Consider the following 17992-nt stretch of genomic DNA (forward strand, 5'->3'; position numbering starts at 1 on the left):
TAAATTTGTTTTATTGTGCTTAAAGACTGGCTCAGTACAGTGTGCCAAGCTGCTAATGGTCTGTTGAAAATATCCGATTAAATTGCTTTTTGCTGCTGCTAAAGTTTTTTTCATGTGCAATCTCATTGATTCTTCATTTTAATTTCCCTCCTTTTCCAATAATTATAGGGGGAAAATAATTCCAGCTGATTTTGAGGCAAAAATTCTTGAAGCCAAACAGAAGGTATGTACTCTGTGGTGCATCTAAACCCTAGTTTAAAAATACCTTCTTTCTGCTCTAGACAAAAAAGTCCTTGATAATATGAGACAATTTTCTTGTGCTTCTAAAACTCTATTCTTAGATATTTGCTTATTTCCAACTTGTAAAATAATTTGGTTTTAAAACTGTGTCTACACAATATCAGGGATTTTTTAAACAATGAAAAATTCGGTCATTAAAATATTTGTCCTGTCGTCATGGTGCCAACTGATTGGTTTGATGTTCTTCAATAAATCAACTCTCTGAGCATCATGAAGATATAGCCTAATTGAACTTTTTACTTACTACTTGTTGGGTATTATCTCATTTTAACAAATGCCATTTTAGCTTAGGATTCTGTTTAGCAAAGTGCTTCCATGCCCTGGCAGATGGCCCATGGTACTTGGCAAATCCAGCCTCAACAAACTCTATTAAACAAAAAACTCATAGAACAGATGTATCCACAAGTCAGTGCCAGGTAGCTGTCAGGCCACTTACCAACACATGGTTGTTTTGGTTACATTCTTATACCTCCTTCTCTAATTGTAGTTATTTGCTGGGGTCTTGGCACAGGAGGTGGGTCTAAGTGTTGTAAAGACTGAGCAAGGAACAGAGGTGGAGCTGAGCTTCACAAAAGCCTAAGAGGCAGGGCTGGCATAGGAGGTTACGTCTGTAATCCCAGCACTTTGGGAGGCTGAGGCAGGAGTATCCCTTGAGCCTAGTAATTCAAGACCAGCCTGGGCAACATAGGGTGACCCACATCTCTACAAAAAATTTTTAAAAATAGCCAGGTGTGGTGGTCCACGCCTATAGTCCCAGCCACTCAGAAGGGTGAGGTGGGAGGATTGCTTGAGTTGGAGAGGTAGAGGCTAAAGTGAGCCCATGATCGTGCCAGTGCACTCCAGCCTAGGTGACAGAACAAGAACCTGTCTCGGGAAAAAAGAAAAGCTTAAGATTCACAGATTTCCCCAAATTTGTCTTAGATCTATTACTCTATTCCTTCATTTATTTTTTATTTATGTCAACATTTCACCATGTCCACTGTTAGTGAGTGTATCAGCTTTCACAGTGTATAGACCTTTTTTAAACAATCAAACCCCACAATGTTTCAGTATAATTATTATATCAATACACTTAAAACAACATAACCTCTTAAAAGAATGATGCTATTCAGAACTACCTGACCATCATTCCAATATATTCAGAACTACCTGACCATCATTCCAAACACTTACTCTATTACTCTTTCCTGCCTTATTTTTTGCCATAGAAATTATTGTTATCAAACATATTGTATATTTTGCTTATTTAATTTAGCTTATTATCTGTCACCTGCCACTAAAATGTAAACTCCGCAATGACAGAATTCTTTATCTCTTGTGCTCACTGCAGAGTCCCTAGTATCTGTGGCAGGGCCTGGCACATAAAAGGCACTCAAAAAATATTTGTTGAATATATGAATGAATGAGTGAATGAGCCAACAAAACACTACTAGACGTAGTATCTGGTAACACATAAGCTTTGCCAATTACTGTTAGAAATAAATGTTATACAATTCTGCTTCCTGTGGAAATCAGCAAATGAGAAAGGTTAAAAACACTAATCAGTCTGTATCTGTCTTACCTTGTAGGGATATGTTCCCTTTTATGTCAATGCAACTGCTGGCACAACTGTTTATGGAGCTTTTGATCCGATACAAGAGATTGCAGATATATGTGAGAAATACAACCTTTGGCTGCATGTAGATGTAAGTGCTATAACTCAGAGAGGCCAGTCCATGTCGGGGATAGAGGCAGCTCTTTTTTATGATTTGCCTCAAGCTTCTCTCCACGCCCCAGCCAGCCCTCTCTCCACACCACATTAGTTCCAGTTCTTGTCTGGACTCTAGCCAGCCATTCACAACTGGTACACACCACAGACATGGAACATCCTCTGGGACTCATCCAGTTCCTTACTAGTCGATTGCTGTCTTCTGTGTTTCATCCTAGAATATGGTCTCATTGCCTTCCCAGGTAGCTTTGTTGGGACAAATGGCTACAAATGATTTCAGAGTGAAAAAATAGAAGATACAACATACAGAAAGTGGCCATGAATGTGAACCCTCAGCTACCTGCCTTCAGTCCAGCCATCTATGACACGTCTCTTAAAAAGAATATATCTGGCCGGGCTCTGTGGCTCACGCCCGTAATGCCAGCACTTTGGGAGGCCGAGGCGGGTGGATCACCTGAGGTCAGGAGTTTGAGACCAGCCTGGCCAATGTGGGTAAAACCTATCTCTACTAAAAATACAAAAATTAGCTGGGTATGGTGGTGGGCGCCTATAATCCCAGCCACTCTGGAGGCTGAGACAGGAGAATCGCTTGAACCTGGGGACGGAGGTTGCAGTGAGCTGGGATCATGCCACATCACTCCAGCCTGGGCGAACGAGCGAAACTGTCCTAAAAGAAAAAAAAAAAAGAATATCTGCTACATTTCAGAAAAATAAGGCAGTATATGAAAGGCATTGTCAACTAAGAGACTTAATCCCAAATTTTCCCAGAAACACAAAAGATGCATTTTCTTTTTTATTATTATTATTATTATTATTATACTTTAAGTTCTAGGGTACATGTGCATAACGTGCAGGTTTGTTACATATGTATATTTGTGCCATGTTGGTGTGCTGCACCCATCAACTCGTCAGCACCCATCAACTCGTCATTTACATCAGGTATAACTCCCAATGCAATCCTTCCCCCCTCCCCCCTCCCCATGATAGGCCCCGGTGTGTGATGTTCCCCTTCCCGAGTCCAAGTGATCTCATTGTTCAGTTCCCACCTATGAGTGAGAACATGCGGTGTTTGGTTTTCTGTTCTTGTGATAGTTTGCTAAGAATGATGGTTTCCAGCTGCATCCATGTCCCTACAAAGGACACAAACTCATCCTTTTTTATGGCTGCATAGTATTCCATGGTGTATATGTGCCACATTTTCTTAATCCAGTCTGTCACTGATGGACATTTGGGTTGATTCCAAAAGCAACGGCAGCAAAAGCCAAAATTGACAAATGGGATCTAATTAAACTAAAGAGCTTCTGCACAGCAAAAGAAACTACCATCAGAGTGAACAGGCAACCTACAGAATGGGAGAAAATTTTTGCAATCTACTCATCTGACAAAGGGCTAATATCCAGAACCTACAAAGAACTCAAACAAATTTACAAGAAAAAAACAAACAACCCCATCAAAAAGTGGGCAAAGGATATGAACAGACATTTCTCAAAAGAAGACATTCATACAGCCAACAGACACATGAAAAAACGCTCGTCATCACTGGCCATCAGAGAAATGCAAATCAAAACCACAATGAGATACCGTCTCACACCAGTTAGAATGGCAATCATTAAAAAGTCAGGAAACAACAGGTGCTGGAGAGGATGTGGAGAAATAGGAACACTTTTACACTGTTGGTGGCATTGTAAACTAGTTCAACCATTATGGAAAACAGTATGGCGATTCCTCAAAGATCTAGAACTAGATGTACCATATGACCCAGCCATCCCATTACTGGGTATATACCCAAAGGATTATAAATCATGCTGCTATAAAGACACATGCACACGTATGTTTATTGCGGCACTATTCACAATAGCAAAAGATGCATTTTCACATGTGTGACTGGGTGTATTTTTTTTTTCTTTCTCTGCACATTTTCTTAGGGATTTAACTTCACACAATTGGCTAGTAGGATAATCTGCCTTGCCACTGAACTAATGACTAACAAAGGCTGTGTATCATGTGGCATCCCAATTATTCAGTAAACATGCATCATGGTACCCACAAAAATGTCTTCTTGTTATATAAGCTGTTGTGAGACCTCCAAACCCAGCAGGAACTGCTGCTTTTTGAGTTTTTCAGGAGCTGTTAGTATTCTGCTCTGGGAAGAACCAGACAGCAGGCCTCAGTTTTTTGGGCAGCTTCCAGAGCCACCCGGAGGGGGATTCACTGTGTTGGCTTTCCACAGCACATTGGGCTATTAGGCCATTGGACCTTTGGGTCTTGGTAGAACAGGCACCTCAGGCTCCTCAGGCTCAGACCTCGCCTAGCTGTATCACTTGTGCAGCTACACTCCAGAGGAACTTTGAAAAAGAAATGACAAGCAATGAAGAATCACAACTGACTGAACAATCAGTGTGGGCTGAACTTTTCAGAGAAACTTATGTTTTTCACCTTGTACTTTCTTGCTCATGTTTTACTAGGTGAAAAATGACTAGTTTTAGATTCTTAAATGTCACTGCTCCCCTCTTCCTCTCCTTTCTCTGTCCCCACAGGCTGCCTGGGGAGGTGGGCTGCTCATGTCCAGGAAGCACCGCCATAAACTCAATGGCATAGAAAGGTATGGGCCAGAACTCGCCAGGCCTCCTTCCACCCAGCACATCAAACAGACATGCTCTGATGTCAGCCTGCACTGCCTTGCCCTGATCCCCTGCATCGTATTTCGGTCTAAATTCACTTTAATTCAGCAGGCATTTGTTGAGCATTTATTGGATGATTTATTTCCCAGTCAAAGGAGTCCTGAAGGAATTCACAATTTAGAAAGAGAGAAAGACACGCCAGGTGTGGTGGCTCACGCCTGTAATCCCAACACTTTAGGAGGCTGAAGTGAGAGGACTGTTTAAGCCCAAGAGTTCGAGACCAGCCTGGGCAACATAGTGAGACCCTGTCTCTAACAACAATCAATCAATCAATCAATCAGAAAGACAAGTAAACAAGTAGTTAGAACACAATGTGATAAGTGTAACAGGAGGCAATTGCAGGTACACAGGTAGGAGAAGAGAGAGACTAACCAGTGAGGGGAATTGGAGGCCATCAGAGTTTGCCAAGGGCACAGGAAGGGCCACTGGTTCACTTTCCTCTTCCTCATTAAGCTTACTTCCACAAAGGGCAGGACACTCAGCTCCTAACTTATTTTCTTTTTTAACTGTTCAAATTCAGTGGATGTTCTAGGCCAAATATGATTTTGACCTGACTCCTAAGTGTTGATCCATAACAAAGTCACAATGATTCATTGATTCATTCCACATATATTTACTGAGCACCCATCATGAGCCAGGTAGGGGTGGATGTGAATATTCAGTTACCTGTCTTCCAGCCACCTATGGTGCTTTTCTAATAAAAATGCATATCTGATAAATGCAGAAAAATAAGGCAGTATATGAAAGGTGTTATCAACTAAGAGATTTGCCCTCCTGAAGTTTACATTCCGGTAGGCTAGATGTTCATAACAAATATTTAATCTGTCTCATAGTAAAGAAAAATAAAACAGGGTTAGGTAACAGTGAGTGACAAGGCATGCTGTTTCAGACAGGGTAGTCAGAGGCCTTTCTGAGGAGGTAACATATCAGCAGATACTGTGATAAAGGGAGACAGGAAACAAGGATATGTGGAAGAGTATTCTAGGCAGTACGAGTGGCAAGTGCAAAGGCCCTGAGGCAGGACTGTTCTTGGCAAGTGGGAGGATCATCAAAGAGGCCAGTGGGGCTGGAGCAAGGTGGGAGAGGTAGAAGCAGACTAAGGAGGGAGAGGCGAACATGGAGCAGGCAGGGAGAGCACGCCCAGGGCTCCTCCCACAGCCAGGACTCTGGCTTTTGTTACCTCTACTGTGCCTCCCCAAACTTTTGTCTCAGTTTTGAAAGACCATTGTCAACATGGGTGAGACTGGCTCTGTCAAGTGGACAACCTCGTAACTCAGAGGATAATGTAAAAAATTTCGGCCAGGTGTAGTACCCTGTAATCCCCGCACTTTGGTAGGCCAAGGAGGGCAGATCACTTGAGGTCAGGAGTTCAGGACCAGCCTGGCCAACATGGTGAAATCCTGTCTCTACTAAAAATACAAAAATTAGTAGGCGTGATGGTACACACCTGTAATTCTAGCTACGCAGGAAGCTGAGGCTGGGGAATCACTAGAACCTGGGAGGCAGAGGTTTCAGTGAACAGAGATCATGCCACTGCACTCCAGCCTGGGCAACAGAACGAGACTCTGTCTCAAAAAAAGAAAAAAAAAAAAAGAACTCTGGATGAGCCAGGCCAACTTAACTTTAGATTTCCCAGACAATTTTAATTTTCTGTCTTTGAGTCTAGGAAAACTTAAAACATTTCACACTAGACTTTTTCTTTTCTAACATTTTAAATCACATACGTCTTCTAAAGGAAATTGAATTCATATTATGTCTTATTACTTTCCTTTTGTAGCAGCAAAGAATCACTTACTTCAGACCTTTAGGATATGCAGAAAACCATTTAAGACATTTTATGAGACCTAAATATAATTTTTTAACAACTTGGTAAATGATAGCAACGAGAAATTTGACTAAATTCACTACCATTTAAATATGACCTCACACTGATGCTTTTTAGTGAGCTAAGCACTTAGTTAACTTTCCTTGGAATTTTTCACAGGTCTCTTTCACAAAGGTTTTATTATACACTGAAGGGAAAAGATCTTCAGACCTTCCTCTCTTTGCCTTGAAACACAATGCACATATGCACTAAATTATTTTGTTAGGTCCTTTAACTAAAGGACCTAAGCAGGATGAAGAGGTTGAAAGTTCACGGCAAGGGTTTAGCTCTAGGGAGAGCAGAGGCAGGATGATTCTGAGCCAATTGCTCTATCTAGGGGAAAAGATCCTTCACAGGTATTAAAATGCAGCACCTAGCTATGGGCCAGGCCTTTGAGAAGGAGTCTGCAAACCAATCAAGCAAGTTACCCATGTTTTAATCATCATACATTAGACTTAAGTTGTTTCTGTAATGCTCTAGCTAGTGTGCTCCTTAACCATCTAATTATGTCTGACAGAATGATGCAGTTGCTAGGAGACCATGCTTGTTAAGCTATCATTGCAGCCCAAACTGGCAAAATCACTCTCATTTAGCATTTAAATAATGCTGCTAGGCAGTCAGAGTCTAGACTAGTCCAGTCAAGCCTTGCTTTTAGGTACCACTCTTGATACTGCCCGGTAAGTGGGTAGGTCAGCATCACCAGCCTATAAATGAGAAAGGCAGAAAGAAGCCACTGTGTCTCCTAGAGAGAAGCAGTATAGTGGATGGTTATGAACAATGGCTGTGCAGTTAGAGGCCTTGGACTTGAATCCTGGCTCCAACACTTCCCAACTCTGTGACTTTGGGTAATATATTTAACCTTTCTGCATGTTAGCTTCCCCATCTAAAATATATATAATAACTGTACCTACATTATAGGGTTGTGGTGAGAATTATGTGTGCCAGGCACTCTTATAAGCATTTTACATTTTTTAAGTTATTTTGTCCTTTATTCAATTCTGTGAGGTACACACTTCCCATTTAACAGAAACTGAGGCACATAAGAGTTATATAATGTGCCCAAGCTAACAAATGTCAGAGCCAGGACTCAGACTTAGACAGTTTGGCTCCAAAGCCTGAGTTCTTAACCACGATACCATATTGATATAATACCTGAAAGCTCTCAAAACAATAAGACATATAAGTTATTAATAAATGTTAGCTATTGTTAATAGCAGTTACCTCTAAGATGCAGTCCGCAATGTAATGCTTCGAGACTGCCTGCAAAACATTTGTTTACTACTTGATTAGTCAATTCAGGAGGATAGGCATGAATAATATTTACTGACTTGAATTGGGATGGGTGGTGGTTTCCTCAAGAGAACAGTTGCCTCCTTCTGACTCCTGCACCTTCTTGAAGTCTCATGTGCTTCTTTCAGGGCCAACTCAGTCACCTGGAACCCTCACAAGATGATGGGTGTGCTGTTGCAGTGCTCTGCCATTCTCGTCAAAGAAAAGGTCTGTACTCCCTCCAAAACTATGCTGGAGCCCATACATTCTTTAGAAAGCACGAAAAGAGACACACGTGGGGTCTCTTTGCAGTACTTGTTGGCTGACTCATGAGATTGGCAGCCCCATTGAGAGACTGCTGCTGCTGTCCTTTCCTGCCCTTGCAGCTAACCTGGTTTCTTCTCTTGGCTCTTGCTGGCTACTGCACTTCTTCCTTGATCAGTACTCAGGGTCTGTCAGCAACTGAACCTTTAAGGGAATTATTTAATTGAGTATTCGTTCATATTTGTACAAAAAAAGTGAGAGCAGTTAGGTGAGGCATCCAATCAGTTTTGTCCTCAGTGAGGACTAAAAGCACTCACTGGAGCATACTCAGAGTTCTTAGCATGCATGTGTGGTCCCAAGAACTGAAATAAATGAGACAGAACAACAACTACAAATACCAACTTAGGGCCACAAGGAATGTTGCCCCAAAAGCTGCTGTAAATGGTTGAGCCTCATATTCCCTTCTTCACATGCCTAATAATAGGGCCCTGCCCTCCAAGGCATTGTTGCTCCCGTAAAACTTGTGCACACAGAAGAATTCCAAAAAGTCTGCCTCCAGCCTGTAGGAGCCAGAATCTGCACAGCCTCTTTAGTCCACTCATACGCGGAATCCATGTTCATGTCATAGCAGGTCCTGGAAAGGTTGGAAGACTTTTGCCAGAGTGCTTTTGGAGAGAAAAATTCTTCACAGCATGAAACTATCCCACCCACTGAGGAAGTTTCTATCTCTAACCCCGGCCCCCGAATGCCATAGCACTTCCCAATCTTGAAACAATCCCAGACATCCACACACATTTCCCCTTAGAGGGATGGCATCTGAGATGGAAAAATCACGTTCTAATCAGAGAGAGAAAAAGGGATGGCAAGTTTTCCAAGAGTGATTTTAGAAAAGGTCATCAGAACAAGCGTAAGACCTCATAAAGACATCAGAAGAAAGATTGCATATGTCCCCAAGCCTCTCCTTCCAAGCCAGCCTGGTTTTAAAGCCACCCACATCTCTGATCTATAAATGCAGATGCACCCATCTTGATTTGCATGATAGGGTATACTCCAAGGATGCAACCAGATGTGTGCAGGATACCTCTTCCAACCAGACAAGCAGTATGATGTCTCCTACGACACCGGGGACAAGGCAATTCAGTGTGGCCGCCACGTGGATATCTTCAAGTTCTGGCTGATGTGGAAAGCAAAGGTATGAAGGGAATAATTCAGAAAATAGAGCAGAAACGTAATTTGCAGAGACTGGCTGGCAAAAGAGGGGCAAAGATATATCACAGATAATTCACTATATGTGGAATCAATATCTAGATAATTGAATTAACTGTGTTTTCTTTGTGAATGAAATTATTCCTTATGTGAAATTCTCTCTCCTTTCGTTCAGTCTCCTCAATTTGAACTATTATGAAGTCTTCTTAGAACAACTAAAACTTATGCCAAGATAAGGATTTCCACAGCAATCCTTGGGGATGATGGAATTATTTAGTGCAGGCGTAGAGAAAGAGATTAAAAAAATAAAATTACTGCATTATTCTGAGTAGAACCTTGAATTCTTTCTTTCTTTTTTCTTTTTTTTTTTTTTTTTTTTTTGAGACAGAGTCTCGCTCTCACCCAGGCTGGAGTGCAGTGGTGTGATCTTGGTTCACTGCAAGCTCCGCCTCCCGGGTTCACGCCATTCTCCTGCCTCAGCCTCCCGAGTAGCTGGGACTACAGGCGCCAGCCACCACGCCCGGTTAATTTTTTAAAAAAATATTTTTAGTAGAGATGGGGTTTCACCGTGTTAGCCAGGATGGTCTCGATCTCCTGACCTCATGATCTACCCGCCTCGGCCTCCCAAAGTGTTGGGATTACAGGCGTGAGCCACCACGCCCAACCCCTTGAAGTCTTTTATGAGGCTTCTCATCATGGGATATGTACGACAGTTTTAACTTCTACTTCAATAATACCTTTCCTATTGTTTGTACTTAATACGCTATTCTGGAAAATGTATACGTTATTGTAAAAAATCCTACTGTTAGATGGTAGCATGCTGTGTCTGCATTCATCAACCTTTTGGGTTTCATTTCTGTACCTAAGGAAAAAAGCTAACTATTGGAATTTCTCCCAAAATATGAGTGAGGGCGAGGATTACCATTTGACTATTTGTTTCAAAAGTATTTGTATGCAATCAAGTAAAAGAAATTTTGATTTCATAGTTTTATATTACATACCTTGTTTTTGTTTATTGTAAATTAATTTTAATAATTTCTATGTTTAAGATTGAATCTAACTAACACTCAAACAACAAGATTTTCCAGCAAAATTTCTAGTCAAATATTTCTTCTGTAGGAAAAATTTGGTAGATTATTAGTTTTTCCTCAGTAAGTCATTTTATCTTTTTTTTTTTGAGACAGAGTTTTGTTCTTGTTGCCCAGGCTAGAGTTCAGAGGCACGATCTCTGCTCCCTGCAGCCTCCATCTCCCAGATTCAAGCAATTCTCCTGCCTCAGCCTTCCAAGTAGCTGAGATTACAGTCATGCGCCACCATGCCTGGCTAATTTTATATTTTTACTAGAGACAGGGCTTCACCATGTTGGCCAGGCTAGACTTGAACTCCTGACCTCAAGTGATCCACCTGCCTCAGCCTCCCAAAGTGCTGGGATTATAGGCGTGAGCCACCACACCCAGCTCTGTTTTGACTTAATATAGAAATAGTCTGAATTTGATTTCTATTACAAAGTAATCATAGGAATTGTGAACATATAAATAGCCATAGGCTGAGCACGGTGGCTCATGCACGTAATCCCAGCACTTTGGGAGACGAAGGCAGGCAAAGATCATTTGAGCTCAGGAGTTCAAGACCCATCTGGACAACAAAGTGAGACCCCATCTCTACAAAAAATACAAAAGTTAGTCAGGTGTGATGGTGCATGCCTGTGGTCCCAGCTACTTAGGAGGCTGAGGTGGGAGGATCACTTGAGCCCAGGAGGCAGAGATTGCAGTAAGCCGAGATCATGTCACTGCACTCCAGCCTGGGCAACAGAGTGAGACCCCATCTCAAAAAAAAAAAAAAAAAAAACCAAACCAAAAAAAAAAAAAAACCATAAATAGCAACAACAAAAAAAGGAGTCCTGTCATTTTGAAATATAATGATCACATAGCCTGTTTCAGTAATTTGTGTCTTCTTTTTCATTTCTAACAATAACCTCTTGAACCATCTGCTGGAGGTTTTTTCCATAGTGATTGGTTGCTGAAATGGGACCCTGGTGCAGGCTTCATTCCTAAGTGGACTGACTAGGGTGTACGGTCAGCAGTGACACTACCTGGAGAGGCTGATGCTTTGTCAGTGCTGGACTTCGCTCAGGCCCATTAGCAATCCACAGCCAGCCTTGTGCATCTGCTCTCCTTGTTAACACCGACCCACTCAACAACCCTCATACTGCTGTTATTAATCAGCTGTGCTGGCTTTTGAAACTCACGCTCAATCAGTTTGTCAATAGTTGTAACTATTGCAATCTCGGGGCATATACTGAGACCAATGGCTTCCCCATCTGCCTGCCTGCCTGTCACCTAAAAGGTATAACACTGTTATGTGGAAGGTAGCCTGCCTGACAGGGCATGGGACATGTTTCACAAGGACTTACTGCTGGGGAAGATGAGTTCTACAGCAGTATCTTTTGAAGTTTCTATGCTGAAGAACCAGTTATTTTTTTTTTTTTTTCACCTATCATGGACCAGTACCCTAAAGATGAATTGTTAGAAAAAATGAAGTTTAAAAACATACAAGGAACAAGCCACTATTTTTTATTAGAGTCAATAGACAAAATCCCTTTGTCCAATTGCTATAAAAGTTTCCTGTGCTTAATCTCAATTTCTACACTCATTTGATTGTAGATCGGTTACAGTTGTGGAGTGGCCTCAGTTCATAGATGACACTTTGAGTAGCACCATCCTAAAGCAAACCAGAATCAGGCATAGGTCCAGTTGAGAGTAACTACCCAAAGACCGGAGTGCCTTTCAAAGAGGAAGTGGGCACACATCATTTATTCCATGCACATCTGTGAAAAAGCTGTACATATTTGATTAGATTGTTCTTCCTAACCATCTCCAAAAATACTTTTTTGTATATTTCCCATAGACAGGGACGGCCTAGCCTTCTCAAATGCTCATCACAGGGAAACGCAACCACAAACATGACTTTTCTCTTTAAAACAGGGCACAGTGGGATTTGAAAACCAGATCAACAAATGCCTGGAACTGGCTGAATACCTCTATGCCAAGATTAAAAACAGAGAAGAATTTGAGATGGTTTTCGATGGTGAGGTAGGTAGTCATCCTGGACCAGGTACACAGTATTTCCAGAAAAGGTATTGAGGGAAGCTCCTGAAGCTGGATTTTCCCATATTGTCAGAAACTGCTTCAAAATTTTTATTCTTATATACTCTTAATTCCTCTCTTTAATTCCTACCATGTCTGTGAACTTTTCTTCTGGTAGCACTGGGACAACTTTTTCCTTTATGTCGTTTAAAACTGTGTTGTTCTTGGCCAGCTTTGGGCAGACAAGAGGTCTTTCCTTGACAGGTCTGAATCCTTCATCATTCTTGAGTTTGTTTTGTGTTGAACCTTTATGACAAAGTGTTTTTCAGGCTGGGCATGGTGGCTCACACCTGTAATCCCAGCATTTTGGGAGGCCAAGGCAGGAAGATTGCTTGAGTCCAGGAGTTCAAGACCAGCCTGGGCAACATAGCAAGACCCTGTCTCTATAAGAAAAAAATATATAACTTAGAAATTTTAAAAAATGATAAAGTGGTTTTCATTTCCAAGAAGCTTATAGGGTGGGTATATTCTTACCTCCCAAGACTTGTTCTAAAATGAGGTTCTACTTAACATAGATTCATAAGGAGGAGAGCAAGATAAAATGGTCTCTGCCCTGAGTTCATGTGCATACTGCACACAGTAAAGTATCTGTCAGAGTTTACTGAGTATCCACTATGTGCCAGGCCTCCTGCTAGGACCTAGATTCTAGAGTATTGAACAAAACAGATACTTTCTTTGACCCAGTGGAGCTCACACTTGAATAAAGAAAGATGGAATAGGAGCCAGTGTTGAATAAAAGAAAATCCACTTATAAGCCAGTATAATATAACACTGCCTACAGTCAACATTATTCTATTTATCAGGCAACCTAAACTACTAGGAACACATGTGAATCATCAAATGAACAAAAAAGAGCCCCGGACAGTTTAAAATCAATGACACTGCTCTGATCATTTACATACTACTTTAAACACTCTTAATAGCAGATTAAAAACAACAAATGTGATATCTCAAATCAATTAGAGACAGGCACAGTAATGGCAAACAGCAACTAGGAAGAAAACTTTAAAACTATAGCAAGAAGACACAGAACTCAAAAAGCACGGAATCTTTACAGGAGGGACACTAAACAGTTTGAGGCATCTCAGCAGGCCTTACCTTATGCTGTAGAACCAGTCTTTTGGGGTTTTTTTTAGGAGCAATTCTATTAATTGATATAACCAGTCTTAATGTTTATTATGATAGTCCTGATTCATCAAGAAAAGATTCAGTATCAATATAATAAACTAAATAAAATATTCAGCATCCAGGGCCGGGCGCGGTGGCTCAAGCCTGTAATCCCAGCACTTTGGGAGGCCGAGACGGGCGGATCACGAGGTCGGGAAATCGAGACCATCCTGGCTAACATGGTGAAACCCCGTCTCTACTAAAAAAATACAAAAAAAAACTAGCCGGGCGAGGTGGCGGGCGCCTGTAGTCCCAGCTACTGGGGAGGCTGAGGCACGAGAATGGCGGGAACCCGGGGGGCGGAGCTTGCAGTGAGCTGAGATCCGGCCACTGCACTCCAGCCTGGGCGGCAGAGCGAGACTCCGTCTCAAAAAAAAAAAAAAAAAAAAAAAAAAAAAAAAAAATTCAGCATCCATAAACTATGTTTCAAGTATCTTCTATATGACAAGATGGACAGATGGATACCTTTTTTAAAAAATTGCCCAAATGTAATTATTTGTAACATTTTAATGTTTAAAGTTGGTAACCTTAGTTACCTAGAAAATTGGTTGTAGGGAACAGCTCTCTTGCCAGATATGGTTGGATAAATGAGGCATTGTTCTCCCTAGTGTGGAAGTAACATTGCCTTTGAGATGAACATTCAACCTCTTTCTTTGGTCTAAGAGACTTCCACCAAGGATGCATATTGGTTTGGGAACAGTTTTCTCTCAAGTTATCATAATTTTCTTTGTTTGTTTGTCTGTTAAAATCTCTGCAGCCAGAGCACACAAATGTCTGTTTTTGGTATATTCCACAAAGCCTCAGGGGTGTGCCAGACAGCCCTCAACGACGGGAAAAGCTACACAAGGTATAGACTTGCTTTTTGTTTCATCTAATCCTCTGCAATTTCTCTGGCTGGTCAGGACATCCTCATTCCAATGTGCCTTTCTAGTGGGGGAAATATAAAAAATAAAGCCTTGGCATGGGTTTCTAGTAATGGGGTGGTGGAGAGCCATCTTGTTATATTCCTCTTGAGCCTGCATCACCCCCTTACTGTGGTTACCACAGGAACTTTTAAAGGATGCATCTTGTCTCCTTGTCCTTGGTTGATGTTCTTCATTAAAGGAGCCCTACGCAGGATAAGGGAATAATGTGCATATTCCTAGGGACGTTCTAGATTAAACTGTGTCTGTTACAATAACCTTTTAAGTTCAAGCAAACTGTAATGCTGATTCATTCTAGCTGTTTTCTATATCCAGTTTATATCTTATCCAGGGTTCTTAAGATTATATTTAATTTATATAAATTTAATCCATCCAACCATTTAACAAATATTTGTTAAACACAATCTATGTGCCAGGCAGTATCCTGGGCTCTGAGTTATGCAAAACCCTGAATTTGTGGTGTTGTCTATAAGAGTTTTTTGGTTTTGTCTTCATTTTTTATTTTACTATCATTGTTCCATGACTGACTTTCAAAATTCAGTTGCACGGTACTTTCTGAGGGAACCTGTGACCAGGTAGTCATTTGATATTAGCCCCCAAAGATTCCTGGATATGAAATATTTCTTTGCTTTTATGTCATTGTAAACACAAATAGTAAAATGCAAGTTGGGTCCAATTGTTAAAAAGAGAGGGTATTAATGTCAATCTTGAGTTTTGTTTTGTGTTTTCCATCACAAGGTGGCTCCAAAAATCAAAGCCCTGATGATGGAGTCAGGCACGACCATGGTTGGCTACCAGCCCCAGGGGGACAAGGCCAACTTCTTCCGGATGGTCATCTCTAACCCAGCCGCTACCCAGTCTGACATTGACTTCCTCATTGAGGAGATAGAAAGACTGGGCCAGGATCTGTAATCACCCTTCGCAGAACATGAGTTTCTGGGAATGCCTTTTCCCTCTGGCACTCCAGAACAAACCTCTTTATGTTGCTGAAACACATAGGCCATTTCATTGAGGGAAAACATAATATCTTGAAGAATATTGTTAAAACATTACTTAAAGCTTGTTTGTTTAGTTAGCCGGAAATAGTGTTCTTTTTAAAAAAGTTGCACATTAGGAACAGTATATATGTACAGTTATACATACCTCTCTCTATATATACATGTATAGTGAGTGTGGCTTAGTAATAGACCACAGCATGTTTCCTGCTCCAAGAGAATTCACCTTACCTTCAGCAGTTACCGAGGAGCTAAACATGCTGCCAACCAGCTTGTCCAATAACTCCAGGAAAGCTGTTTTTCAAAACGCCATGTCCTAGGGGCCAAGGGAAATGCTGTTGGTGAGAATCGACCTCCCTGTCAGCGTTTCTCCACCTGAAGTGCTGATGGATGAGAAAAACCACCACCAGATGACAAGTCACACCCTCCCCATTAGCATTCTGTTAAGGGAAAATAGTAGCAGAGTCATTGTTGTACTATGGCTGTATTTTTAGGGATTAATTTGTGTAGATTGTGTAAATTACTGTTGTCTGACCTTGGTGGCGGGAGGGGGAGATTATGTGTCATGATTTCAATGATTGTTTAATTGTAGGTCAATGAAATATTTGCTTATTTATATTCAGAGATGTACCATGTTAAAGAGGTGTCTTGTATTTTCTTCTCATTTGTAATGTATCTTATTTATATATTAATGAAGTAAGTTCTGAAAACGTTTATGGTATTTTCGTGCATTTGTGAGCCAAAGAGAAAAGATTAAAATTAGTGAGACTTGTATTTATATTAGAGTGCCCTTAAAATAATGATTTAAGCATTTTACTGTCTGTAAAAGAATTCTAAGATTGTTCATAGAGTCATATATATGGAAATCCTGTTACTTAAATAGCATCTGCTCTTCTCTTACCCTCTCTGTCTGGCTGTACGTCTGGTGTTCTCAATGCTTTTCTAGTAATTGTTGGATAATAACTAGATCTCCTGTAATTTTGTAGTAGCTGATGACCAATCTCTGTGACTCGCTTAGCTGAAACCTAAGGCAACATTTCCGAAGACCTTCTGAAGATCTCAGATAAAGTGACCAGGCTCACAACTGTTTTTGAAGAAGGGCAATTCACACTGTGCGTTTTAGAGTATGCAAGAAGAACATAAATAAATAAAAATATTCTCCATGGAGAATTTGAACAAAATTTTCTTCTAGTTTGTGTTTCATACAGAGATGTTTCTAATTATAGTTCCTTGGGTTGCCCATAGCCCATTTGCTTTCTATTGGCTGACTTTAGGTGATGCTCAGTACCCTGATTAAGCTGAAGGAGACTCGATCCACTGTCACAGGCTCTGAAGCTCCTCATCTATAAAATCATTATGGTGGTGCACACCTGTAATCCTAGCACTTTGGGAGGCTGAGGCAGGCAGATCACTTGAGCTCAGGAGTTCGAGACCAGCCTGCACAACGTGGCGAAACCCTGTCTCTGCAAAAAATATAAAAATTAGCCGGCTGTGGTGATGCACACCTGTAGTCCCAGCTACTTGGGAGCCTGAGGTGCAAGGATCACTTGAGCCTGGGAGATCAAGGCTGCAGTGAGCTGAAATTGTGCCACTGCACTCCAGCCTGGGTGACAGAGTGAGACCCTGTCTCAATCAATCAATAAAATCATTATGATTATAATTAATTCAATGTGCAGTTCAAGCCTTGAGCAAGAAAAGCCATCCCTGTTTCTCCTTTTCCTACTTGCATCTTGGAATTACATTCATTCAGTCATTCAACAAAGGACAAGTATTCCTTCTAGTGGGCACCTTATATCACTAGGTGTCTGTGCTAAGTGAATGCCTCTAAGATCACAGAAGCATAACTTCCTGCTGCTTTATGCTTGTAGAGTGGTCCCAATTCACTTCCTAGGGAAATATATTTTGGTGCTAGATCATTAGGATATGGGACCCATTTTCTACAATATTCTTTTTGTGTGTGTGTGTGTGTGTGTGTGTGTGTGTGTGTGTGTGTATGAGACGGAATCTCACTCTGTCACCAGGCTGGAGTGCAGTGGCGCCATCTTGGCTCACTGCAACCTCCGCCTCCCTGGTTCAAGCGATTCTCCTGCCTCAGTCTACTGAGTAGCTGGGATTACAGGCATGCTCCACCACACCCAGCTAATTTTTATATTTTTAGTAGAGCCAGGGTTTCCCCATGTTGGCCAGGATGGTCTCGATCTCTTGACCTTGTGATCTGCCCACCTCAGCCTCCCAAAGTGCTGAGATTACAGGTGTGAGCCACTGCGCCCGGCCCATTTTCTACAATATTCTATTCAGCTATATTAATACAATCTCACTCATTTGGAATACAAGAAGCTCTCTGTTTAGCACAGGTAGGGATTAGAGAAGAGTCCTTTGTAATTAGCACACTGATTGCATGTAACCATTGTATTAAACGACTCTATAGGGAGTGATCATAAAGCAACTTATTCTTTCTCTCACTGTTTC

General features: G+C 41.3%; 1 protein-coding gene across 4 annotated transcripts in view; it reads left to right on the forward strand.

Moving 5' to 3' along the window:
- Nucleotides 1-16704, forward strand: part of GAD1 (glutamate decarboxylase 1) — a 46373-nt gene extending 29669 nt beyond the window's left edge. For 3 of the 4 annotated variants that reach the window (XM_005573441.4, XM_074009428.1, XM_074009430.1), the window contains 8 exons: nt 169-223; nt 1869-1985; nt 4546-4610; nt 7972-8050; nt 9129-9278; nt 12277-12384; nt 14363-14452; nt 15267-16704. In XM_005573441.4, the coding sequence (XP_005573498.1) occupies nt 169-223; nt 1869-1985; nt 4546-4610; nt 7972-8050; nt 9129-9278; nt 12277-12384; nt 14363-14452; nt 15267-15440 (838 nt within the window). In that variant the 3' untranslated portion in view covers nt 15441-16704. Of the gene's footprint in view, nt 1-168; nt 224-1868; nt 1986-2250; nt 4061-4545; nt 4611-7971; nt 8051-9128; nt 9279-12276; nt 12385-14362; nt 14453-15266 lie in introns of those variants that run through there. The other variant, XM_074009429.1, reaches the window with a different exon arrangement.
- The last annotated feature ends 1288 nt before the right edge of the window (nt 16705-17992 follow it).

This window comes from Macaca fascicularis, chromosome 12 (genome assembly GCF_037993035.2).
Source record: "Macaca fascicularis isolate 582-1 chromosome 12, T2T-MFA8v1.1".
Taxonomy (NCBI): domain Eukaryota; kingdom Metazoa; phylum Chordata; class Mammalia; order Primates; family Cercopithecidae; genus Macaca; species Macaca fascicularis.